Source organism: Physeter macrocephalus, chromosome 16, assembly GCF_002837175.3.
Source record: "Physeter macrocephalus isolate SW-GA chromosome 16, ASM283717v5, whole genome shotgun sequence".
In the NCBI taxonomy this organism is placed as follows: Eukaryota; Metazoa; Chordata; class Mammalia; order Artiodactyla; family Physeteridae; genus Physeter; species Physeter macrocephalus.
In genome coordinates, this window is record NC_041229.1 from 8,792,567 (window position 1) to 8,803,885 (window position 11,319).

General features: G+C 57.9%; 1 protein-coding gene across 1 annotated transcript in view; it reads right to left on the minus strand.

The window, feature by feature from the left end:
- The window catches only part of ROBO3 (roundabout guidance receptor 3), a 16,316-nt gene extending 5,209 nt beyond the window's left edge, over positions 1-11,107 (minus strand). The window contains exons 1-17 of the mRNA XM_024131307.2: positions 10,948-11,107; positions 7,585-7,911; positions 7,081-7,238; positions 6,486-6,606; positions 6,251-6,389; positions 5,803-5,930; positions 5,394-5,518; positions 4,060-4,231; positions 3,539-3,744; positions 3,239-3,320; positions 2,769-2,934; positions 2,417-2,583; positions 1,755-1,885; positions 1,340-1,565; positions 1,000-1,121; positions 570-741; positions 289-474 (exon numbers count right to left, since the gene is read on the minus strand). Coding sequence (XP_023987075.1) covers positions 289-474; positions 570-741; positions 1,000-1,121; positions 1,340-1,565; positions 1,755-1,885; positions 2,417-2,583; positions 2,769-2,934; positions 3,239-3,320; positions 3,539-3,744; positions 4,060-4,231; positions 5,394-5,518; positions 5,803-5,930; positions 6,251-6,389; positions 6,486-6,606; positions 7,081-7,238; positions 7,585-7,911; positions 10,948-11,107 — 2,788 coding nt within the window. The remainder of the gene's footprint in view (positions 1-288; positions 475-569; positions 742-999; positions 1,122-1,339; positions 1,566-1,754; positions 1,886-2,416; positions 2,584-2,768; positions 2,935-3,238; positions 3,321-3,538; positions 3,745-4,059; positions 4,232-5,393; positions 5,519-5,802; positions 5,931-6,250; positions 6,390-6,485; positions 6,607-7,080; positions 7,239-7,584; positions 7,912-10,947) is intronic.
- Positions 11,108-11,319: the final 212 nt, after the last annotated feature.

The window sequence follows — 11,319 nt, forward strand, 5'->3', positions numbered from 1 at the left end:
GAGCCCCGATCTTCCCCGCGCCCCCCCCACGCCCCCAGCCCAGGTCCCGACAGCTCCCGGTTCCACCTTGGGCACCCGGCCCCTGTCCAAGGGGCTGAGTTCCCGTGCGAACCCTCGCCCGACGCCGCTCCGGGAGCTGTTGAGCCCCTCCTCCTCTGTTTCCATCCTCCCCGCCTCCCTCCGTGGGGGGGCGGGATCTCCAGGCTCCGCCCACTCCAAGGCCCTCCTTTCCATCTCCGCGACGCCCTTGTGCCCCCCGCCCGCGCTGCCCCCGGGCCGGGCTCTCACCCGTGTAGTGACTGAGCTCCTTGCGCTGCCTCTGGCGCCGGTAGAGGGCGGCGCAGAGCCCGAGGAGCAGCGCCCCGCACGCGGCGCCGCTGCCCGCGAGGAAGGCGGGCTCCCGCAGCACCCTCGCCAGCCGCTCCGCCAGCCCCGGGCCCGCCTCGAGCCCAGGCTCCAGTTCCGGCGGAGACGCTGTGGGGGTCCGAGAGGTGAGGGGAGTAGAGGCACCGCTACCCCAGGACCCCCCTTAACTCCCAGCCCCGCCCTCCCACCCCCTCCGGACTCACGCAGCTGCACCGACACCGGGGCACTGGCCACGCCCACGCCCGCGCTGGTGGCCGCCGCGACCTGGGTCCGGTAGAGGAGACCGGGCAGCAGTCCCCGGAGCACCGCCGAGCGCGCCCAGCCTGCCGCGGACCGATTGAGGTGGAAGCGGCTCTCATTGCCCAGGCACCAGATCTGGGGAGGCCGAGACCCGGGTTTAGAGATTCAGAAGTGGCTTCTGGCCTCACGGGGAAACTTGAAGCTCTGAATGGTAGAAGGGGCTTAGCCGGGCGTAATTCACCTCAGAGAGGGCACTCTGAAACCTCTCTCCTCTTCCCCCAGCCTCGTCTCCAGTCCCAAAGCCAGTCCTAGGTTCCCTCCTCCCTAATCCTGACCCCTGGATCCTCCCTCTCCGTCCACTCCCCAGCCCGCCCACCTTCTCAACCCCTGCACCTGGTATTCCTTGATGACCCCATTTTGCTGGGAGGGGAGCGGAGGTTCCCAAGACACAGTGATACTGCTGTTGCCTTCACCCCCCAAGGCCACTGCCACTCCCTGGGGGGGACCACTGGGGGCTGGGCCAGGGTGGAGCATGGTGAGAAGGACACAGACAGTCATTGCAAGCTGCCCCTCATGCCCCAACCTTCCTCATCCTCCCAGTTCTAACATCTTAGGGAAGTGAGATGCATCCCTCCTTCCCACCGGCTCCTTGCTCTCCCCAGGCAAACCTTCATCCTCCCCCACTCTTTCTTCCCTCTTGTCCACCCATCAGCTCTGGACCCCACCCCCTTACCCTCCTCAGGAATGCTCCTGGTCACCAAGGGGCTTTCAGCCCCCAGGCCCTCCTGGCCTTGAGCTTGCACCTTGATCTGAATTTGAGTCCCTGGGGGGAGTCCTCTTAGCACAGTACTTTGCTGGCTTGGGGACTGTAGGTCCAGCAATGACCAGCTTCCCCCATCAGGACCTGCTACCCTCCAAGACACCCGGAAACCTTGTACCAGCTGGACTGGGCCATCTACCTGTGGGAGACAGGACAAAGCACACCAGGGGGAGAGCTGGAGCCACACAAGTCCTTCAGTCCCAGCCCCTCCTCCACTCACCCATCTTCCCCAGCCACTCACCTCGCACTCTCCCATACCCATTCTTGGAGTCCCCTTTGTCCCCCATCATCATCTCCGCCCTTAACCTCATCCCTAGGCCACACTCACAGTCCAGGACACCTGCAGGGTCCGGGGTCCAAGGACTACAGGCTCCTGCAGACGCACAGCCACTTCAGCCAGTCCCCGCTGGCCTCTCCATGGGTCCTCCTCCACTGGCCCGGGTCTGTCTATTGTGCTGTCTATTGACCAAAGAGCCCACTCAGCAGGGGCCACTGGGACAGGGAGTCAGGACTGAGAGTGTGCGTATGTTCCACCTCTGCCCTGCCCCACAGACCACTACTTAGTACTTCAGAGCACATCCCAGGGTCAGGAACAGGCTGGTCAGGGGAAGAGCTTCCAGAGGTGGGCCAGGGTGTCCAGCTAACATGAGTATTCTTTCTGCGTGACTACATATGTGCCCTTTAAAGGCCCTGTTCCTCATCTCTCACATGAAGATGACCCTCCAAGTTTCCTTCTACTCCTTATAATCTGCCTTATCTGTGGGTAAAGCCTCAGAAGTGAGGAGCTACCAAGATGACTGAATCAATCTCCCTCTCTTTCTCTCTCTCCTCTTCTCTTGTTCCCTCAGTGAAAGGGAAGCATGACCTCCTACTCCAGGCCGGACCACCAGGACAGACCTGGGACCAGGCAGGTGCCATGGTTTGCGGGGAGGGGGTGCTCTGCCATGTTGCACGTTATACCCGTGATCCAGAGACCCTGACCTTACTCACCCTGGGTGCGGACGGGCTTGGAGACGGGGCTGGGCTCACTGAGGCCCCAGGTTCCCACGGCTCGCACCAGGAACAGGTAGATGGTATTGGGCTGCAGACCGCTGACGGTGTGTGTCTCCAGCTGCACGCCATCTGCCACCGTCCGCCACATGTTGCCAGAGGCTTGGCTACACCAAGAATGAGGTGACAGAGCTGTCTGAGCCCAACCTGTCTATTTCATCTCATCCATTCTCTGTCACCCCCTACTACCTCCTCACACTGGCAAACCTCTCGCCGCAACAGCAAAGCCTTTAAGGACACAGGGGCCCCTCCTTGTAACTTTCCATGTTTGCATTCAAAACCTTCTCCTTACCTGAAGGCCTCTATCACATAAGAGGTGACTGTGGCCCCAGCTTGTGGGTTAGGCTTCCAGGTCAGGGTAATGCTGTTCTTGGTAATGTCAGTGACCACTGGTTGCGAGGGAGGCCCCGGAGGGGTACTGTGTTCTGTGGGGGGGTCTGGTGATACTCCCCAGTCTTCTGCAGTGAGGAGATAATCTTTGAGTAGAAGGATGGGGGGAAAGATGGCCCCAGCGTAACCTTCCTCCTTCCCAGAGGAGCTGTGGCGCTGTGACAATGGTGATGGTGGAGGGGGGCACAGTGAACTAACCCCTGCTCACGTGTGCCTCCCAAGGGCACCACTTCTGTCCTCCTTCTCCCCACCACCATGGCCACGGAATTTGGAAGATAAAATCAGTCCTGGGGTTTGGGGAGGTACTGGCCACCTTTGAAGCAGGTTTGGAGAAGGGTGCTGGCAAAACAAGGGAACAAAGGAAAAACTCACCCCGCCTCCTAAGCCAGCCACTCCAGGTGGCCTCCCCTGTGGAACTCGTGGCCACACAGCTATAGAATCCCATGTGCATCTCCTGCAGGAGAGGATGGAGGACTGGCAAACTGGGAGTGGAGCAAGGTAGGGTGAAGGAGTGGAGGAGGGTATACAGAAGGATGGGGAGGATGCTGTCCACTCTAGGTGGTCTGAGAGCAGAGGGGCAGAGGTGGAGTTCAAGTGGCAGCAGGTACTAGAGTTGGGCATGTGGACCACGTGGCCATTCTCAGTTACTTGGGCCCCAGGAGTGAGACTCACCTGCACACTGGCGATGTGCAGGGTACCGTTGGCCATTAGGTTGAGTTGGACGTCATCCCCTTGCAGCCACTGCCCATCCTTCTTCCACTGGACACTAGGTTGAGGGTTCCCAGTCACTCTGCATGGCAGCCACACAGAGGAGCCAAGTGCCAGCGTCTGATTGGCTGGTCCCTGGAGGATGATGGGAGGCAGCCCATCCAGGGAGGCTGAGAGAGGAAGAACTTGGGCACCTCAGGCGAGGGTCCTGGGTTCAGGCAACCAGCCCCTTGTCCTCATCTCTGCTCCTTCACTTCCCCTCCCCTGGATATTGCAGGGGGCTTCCATAACCATCTGTTGTCTCTGTGTGGGATCAGCCATCTATTAGTGGCTTCTGTACCTGATTTCCAAACTTCAAGGACATGTCTCAGGAACATGCCTCTCCCCTTGCAGACATATTACATAGAATCCAAGAAAAACAGATCTCTTTAAGCCATGATTTCCTTCCAGGCCATGAGTCCAGCCCTGTCTCCATGGGCACGTACCTCCTTTCACCTCCAACAGAGCCTTGGCCAGGATGCTGCCGGCCACACTGACAGCCTGGCACACGTAGTAGCCAGCATCCCCGCTCTGCACTTCAGTGATGCTGAGCTGGCCTCTGGGAGAGACTGAGAAGCGCCCCGTGGGCTGAAGTGACTGACTGGGGAATAGCAGGGCCTGGGGACAGAGCAAGCAACCAAGCCACCTGGCAGCTGGCAGGGAGAGCTCCCCATTCTCACCAACCCCAGAATCCAGAGAATTCCTAAGGTTCTAGTTCATACTCTGTCCCAAGCCAGTTTTGTGACCTTAGGCAAACTAGTTAACCCTATTCACAAGAATAAGGGAGTTTTATTAGATGATTTTGGGGTGCACATCCCAGCTCTACCAGTCAGGAAACTGAGAAAGCTATTTAACCTTCCTGAGCCCCAATTTCCCCATATTTGACTCTTAGAGGATAGTTATGAGGATTAAATCAAGTGATTACCTGAAACTCTTTCAATACATTGGATGATAAATGTTAAGTACTTTCCCCTTCTTTCTGGCTTTAGCATTTTACATTAGATACACAGAAGGTAGGGAAGCAGGTTTAATGGCACCATGCTGAGCCCCTGACTGATACTTATTCCCACCATCTACTACCATCAGCATTTTTATTCATTTAAGAATCTAATTAAAATGCAGCAGTCCCCAGTGCTAGAGAAGATGTTGGAAAGTTGTGGCTGTGGATTTGCAACGAGGTAGTGGGTGGACTGGCTTCCCAGTGGGATGGGGTTAATGAGACTTATTTTATTATAGTGACCCTGTTTCCCAGTAGCAAAATTCCCACCCTTCCCTTGGAGGGAGTTACTTGTGTTGTAACTTTAGTTAATAATGTTCATTCCAATTCTATATGCTGAGATTTGTTTGCTAAGGTTGAGGGGTGTCTGTGAGCTTCCCCTGGTGGAAGTCCTTTGTAATTAGAAAAGCGTGTCATGTTCTACCCTGAGCAGCTTTGGTACGTACTCGCTTTCCAGAGCAGAATGTTAAAGCCCAGGCCCCAGGTGTGGGGAGGAGGAAGGATCTAATTGGATCTGCTACATCCTCAGGAAGCCTTGCCCAAAACAGAAAGATTCTCCAAGAAATTACCATACAGGACTGTTCCCTACCACCAAAACATATTATCGTATGTTCTAGGCCTTTTATATTCATTACCTTATTTAATCCTCCCAAATAACTTGCACAGGTTTCTGGAAGGAAAGCTAAGACAGAACCCCAGAGAGAAGTTTGCAGAATGTAGAAGGAGGAAGGCTGAGAGCCAGAGGAGAAGCTGGTGGGAAGGCCTGTGGAGCTGGCCACCTACTTGACTTCCCTCCTTTTGCCAGAAGATGGCAGGCGGGGGGTTTCCTTTGGTCTCGCACTGGAAAGCTATGCTCTCTCCAGGAGCTGCCATCTGGTCCTGGGGCTGGGTCACCAGCTGGGGTGGGACTGGGAAGGGGAGGGGAGATAAAGGAACAGGGAGTCAGGGGTACTAAGAAGGGAGACAGAGGGAACAGGAGAGGAGAGAAGCCTGAGCTTGGCTTAAGCAGGAGCAGATGTCCATCTCTTGCTCAAGCCTGCTTAGCTTTCCCATCCTTCCTCTCCTTCCAGAAGTCTCAGGGGACGCACTCATATCTCCTGCTCTGTCCTTTCTCCTCATTCTCCACCTCCACCCATCCTCCGTCTTCCCTCGTCTCATCCCTGCTGCAGGCAGTCCCAGGTGGGGCCCTCACCGTGAACACTGAGGGAGCCGGATGCTTCGGCGCGGCCCACGCTGTTCTCCGCCACACAGGTGTAAGTCCCCTCATCTTCAGCGCTCACATGCCCGATCCAAAGGCTGTGGTCGCTCCGGATCTCATACCTGCTCCACCCCCCCCACCCCCAGGCTGGATTGGCCACAGCTACAGACCCTTTCTCACCCACCCAGGACAGACACCAGGATCAGGGTACATAAGGACAAGGTAGACCTCAACAGGGACAGAAGCTGGTACCCATGGACCCATGAACGGAGGTGGGGACTGGTTAGCGCAGGGGCCACAGGCTCTGGGGAACAGACTTCTCTGTGCCGTCAAGTGAGAGGCATCTGCCTTCCTCCCCCGCCCCCCCGCCCAGTTTTCTAGGGTTGGGTATGTTCTTGAGCGGATTGGGTCTCCTTACAGGCAGTAGGAGGGGGCTTCTCACCTGCCTGTGGGCAGTTCCCCATCCTCCTTGCGCCAGCGTAGACGAGGCGGGGGATCCCCCTGCACCTCACATGGGAAGTCCACGGGGGCATCAGCCAGGACCACCTGATTCACTGGTCTACGCAGGAATGAGGGACGCTCTGTGCAGGGGGAGTGAGTGAGTAGTCAGGGGGTCCGCTCAGTTACTCACTCCCCAGGCTACACACTCCCATAACTCCAAAACCCCACGTGCCTACCCAGGACCACAAGGTTGGCTGCCGCACTCTCCCGTTCTCCTGCCATGTTGGAGGCCACGCACACATACATCCCTGCATCACTCTTGAGCGTATGTGACATCATCAGCTTCCCTCCACGGAGCTGCAGAGTAACAATGGAAACTTTGATCCTTTATAGCCATCAAAGCATATTTGTTTATCTGATCCTCAGCAAGCCAATGAAGAAGACCAGTGAATTTGGCCCACTTATCAGATAAGGAATCCTTGAGTGATTTGCGCAAGGTGGGGCTCATTTCTCCCACAGCCCAGACCACCTCCCACCAGTCCCTGGGGCATCATAATCCCCACCTTCTTACACTGATAACGTCCTACCCCTCCTGATTTATCCCCCACTCAGTAGCTGACTCTCAGCCTCTGGTTAGCTAATGCCCCAATTTCAAATCTCTTGTCTTATCGCCTCCAGGTCATTTCCCCCGCCCCTCCAAGACCTTTAGATTCAGGCCTTCCTCCTCTGGCACATGTCCCAGGCCCCTAGCCTAGGGCTTCGCCCCTCAGGATGTCCCTGGCCCCGACCCTGGCTCCCTGTCGGATCCCCAGCCGGGGCCCCACCCCTCACCGTGATCCTTCCCTCCTCCTCCTTGAGTCTAGCACCGTCCTTCTTCCAGGACACGGAAGGCTCTGGGTGGCCGCGGGGGGGCACGCATTCCATTACCGCGGGCTCCCCCACGGCCGCCACCACGTTCCCAGGAGACTGCCGGAAATCATCGCGGAGGACTGGAGAGAGGGAGAGCGAGAGCGAGCGAGAGAGAGAGAGAGAGAGAGAGAGAGAATGAATGACCAGGGGAATAAATAGGGTGTGGGGTGACATAACTGGGTGAGGAAACAGGAAAGTGTTTTGGGGAGAGGTGGATCACCGCAGACCGCAGACCGGAACTCTGCCCGGGTTGCGACAACACCAGGCCCACTTCCTCCTCCGGCCAAAGCGAGGGCTTTAGAGACCAAAGGTCTTAGTCCCAAAGGGAAGCTGCCGAATGGGTTGAGATTGGGCCTGGCTCTGGATGGGATTACCCGGTGCCCTGCCGCCTTCCCGAGGCTCTGGAAGCCACCAGGGGGCTCCTACCTGCCACTTCCAGAGAGGCGTTTCTACTAGCCGCCGCTCCCAGGTAGTTGCGCGCTACGCAAGTGTAGACACCCTCGTCCGGCCGCGCGCGGCGCCCGTGCACGATGCGCGGGAAGAAGAGGGCGCCGCTGGGCAGAAGCAGGCGGTGTGCGCGCGGGTCGTCGCGCGCGGTGGCCACGCGCGCCCCATTCTTGTACCACTCGATGTTGGGCCGCGGCCGGCCCTCCGCACGGCAGGGCAGCGTGGCCGGCTCGCCTCGGGAGACCAGCAGATCTGGCGGCTGCTCCACGATGCGCGGCATCGCGTCCTCCGGCCCGACCTTTGACCCTGAGGGGGTGGGGGGCGCAGAGCATTCAGACCCGGAAACCGCGAGAAAGATCGAATCTCCAGAGAGAAGAAAGATCCCCGCCTGCCCGCCCTCTCTGTGTGTAGGGTCGAGTATCTCCTTCGGGACAGGTGCCCCGCACGTTCTTGGGCTGGAAAGGAGATGCCTGCGGACAGGCAGATCAGTAGAGGAATCTGGACACCTGCTCCTAGGCCGGCTTTCTAGGCCGGCTAACGACGCCAGCCTCCTCTCCTGCCAAGTTGAAGTGCAGAGTGACTGGGCCACGGCTTGGCAAGTAGACCGCGCCTCTAGCCGACTGGTTTTCAGTCCCCCACCCGCGCTGGTTCACAGACCTGTGAACGACCATAAGCGGTGCACCAGCGCCGACAATTTGTTCTTCGCCTCCGCGCGGTCCCGGACCAGCGATATGGAGACTGTGGCCCAGCCTGGGGTCCCCCTTAGGAAAGGGAAGAGGTGAATGACGGGCTGAGGGCTGGGACTCCTTATCCTGGAGCCCGTGAATGGGCACAGTGCCCTTCTTACTGACGCCCCACAGATAATCACGTTTCTGGGTCCTGTGAAGTTACAGGAATTGAACGCAAATGATGGTGGAATAGTGAGTAACGCTCCTTTTCTAAGAGGGCATAGCTTTCAACAGATTATTCTACAGGTTGACATAGTTAAGAAAGGCTAAGAATCATTGAGAGAGGAATTCCTCTACTTTCCTTGGTCACTCAGATCCGTTCACCCGCATGTCTGCTCCTGCCCCTCACTTGGCCTACAGACTTCTGCTCGCTTCTTCTTCTGCAGTTTGGGATCCAGGATCCTCGAGCGGGTTGAGCTCAGACGCCCACCCCCAGATTCGTCAAAAGTGGATTTGTAACCTATGGCGGCCAGTAGGCGTCGCTGCCGCCTCGCGTAACCTGGTGTCCTTAAATAACCAGGGACAGCCCTGTGCTTCTGTTCTCTGCCTCCCCTCCCCCGCCCCCGCCCCCAACGCCCCACCCCACCCCCAGTTCCAAAATCCGCGGGGACCTCTTGCTTCCAGGCTCTGTACGGGATTGGGTTTCATTTGTCAGCCCCGGCTCTTAAGAAGTTCTAGCGGAGACAAAGCTGCACGGGTTTCCCCGTGCTGCTGCTATCCTGGGGAGAGGTTATCTAACTGGTTAGGGACAAGAAGATCAGCTTCCCTCCCACTTAGGGAAGGAAGGAATTTTTCTCGATTTCCTCCCTTTCAGATGGAAATCTCTGCTCCTCAGTCGTTTCTTCTCCTCCATCCCATTCCAATCCCCGTTTAGGCAGACCAGACCCCACGTGAGCGACCCTAGAGTGGATAAGAGCTCAAGGGGTGTCGTGGAACCGACCGGGGCTGGAATCTCAGACGCTGACACTTCCTAGCTGTCAGAACTAGGGCAAATTATTGAACTTGTCTGGGTCGAAGTTTCTTTACCTGTAATGTGGCAGTAGTGATAGGGTTGTCACAAGACCAGAGTGTATGTAAAGCACTTGGAAGAAGACTCCATGAATATGGCTATTCTACCATTAGTTAAGGGCTCTTCCTCCCTGGCCCACCTTACCTTATCTTGACCTCTACATTCTCTACCTGAATCAGATTCTTCCAGGCCCCCAAATTCCCTCTCCCCCCTTCACATGGCCTTTGGGTGTAATGGAAGTTGGTTTGTTATTGCCAAGCTTTACGTTGCTTTCGTGACCATGGGGATACTATTCATCTTCTCTGAGTTTGTTTTCTCAGTCACAAAATGTGACCATTAAAGCACCTCCTTAAATTTTCGAGTTTGAATGAGACAATGTGTGGTGAAAACACTGTACAAGCGCTGGGAGAGCAGAGGCGCGTCTGGGGTGTCCGTGAGAAGGGCTCTGTGCTTAACCTCCTGGGAATCTAAGAGGGTCAGGAGGTTGGAGAATCCCATCTCATTCCCCATCTTCTTCCTCCTTGCTCCCTCCATACAAACCACACCCTTCTCATGGGCTCTTTCCCCCTAATTCCTGTAGACACAGCTGCAGGCGTCCTTTCCCTGGAATTTCTTCCCTGTCCTTCCCGGTCTCAGGAGATGCTTCGACAGCAGCTAATGAATAGCTAATGGCCATGCTAATGGGGCTCTGGCGCTCCTCCCCCAGCACCTGGAGTACCCCACTCACAAACACACATCCATTGCCTGGGTCTCTTTTCTTGCCACCTTGGAGTCCCCAGCACGGTGCTGGTAGATTCGAGCGGGTAGAGGCGGAGGGATGAAGGCTGTGCCCAGAGGGGGTTCAACAGCAAAGTCGTTCAGGGCTGCGGGAGTTCCCGATGCGGCCGGCAGGGGGCGCAATTGGCCCTCTCCCCTGGCTCCGGCAGACCTACTCTCGCCGCCTCCCCGCAGCGCTAGGGGAAAGCGCGCTGTCTCAGTCATTTATTAATCACCGTAATTAGCGGTAATGACCTCCCCGCCAGCGCTGCCCGCCCGCCGCAGCTCTGCCGGGGTGGGCCGGCGGTGAGTTCTACCTCTGAGGGGCAAACTTCTAAGTTTCCCTGAAATGGTCGCCGCCTCTGTCGCCTTCTATAGCAAACACATTTAACATTTTGGCGTCATCACCCTCGTCCTAAGTGAGTTCTTGGAAAACTCAGGGTCCCGAAGGGAAACCTGTTACCTGGGTGGGTCACCGAGTGGCCCGGCTTGGCCCAGGCCCTCCAGCCACCGCGCCCCCTGCTCTACCCTCCGTGCTGTGGGCCCCGGCCCCTCTTACTCCGGTCTTCTCACCTGGGGTGGCCGTGGGCATCCGTTGGGGAGGAGAGGAGTGATGGACTCAGCTGCCATCTCCTCCCAAGCCCTCGACCTCCCGCCGATATCCCCACTCAGGTGCTTTAAGCCCCAAACTATCCATTGGTCCCCAACACCCGGGAGGCGCTGGGAGGGGCGGGAGGGCGGCGCTCGGTCCCGGACCTTTGGGCAGGAGAGCCTTGGACTTCCCGTCCATGCCGCCCTCCCACCTTACCCCATCCCTGGATCCGAAGTCCCCGTGGGGCAGGGTCTCACCGTTGAGATAAGGATCGCCGGGGGTCAGCTGGCTTTGGTTGAGCGTCGCCAGCGAGGAGTTGAAGCCGAAGAGCAGGTCGCTGGAGTTGGACATGTCCCCGCCCAAGGAGTCCGCGAACAAGTTCATCTGTAGCAGCGTTTTAAGCAGGTAGCGCAGCATGGCGCGACCCGACTGGGACCGGGGCTGGGGGCTCGGGGCCCAGCCCCTGGGTCTGAGACCCGCGGGCCGGGAGCCGTAAGCCCCTCTACAGCCTCTGCGCGCTGTCCCAGCCACGGTGCCGCTCTCCTGCCGGCGCGCCTGGGTACCGCGCGTGCCTCCGCGTGCCCTCCTCCTTCCCTCGTCCTTCTCTCTCCACCCCCCAGTGCCCGGCT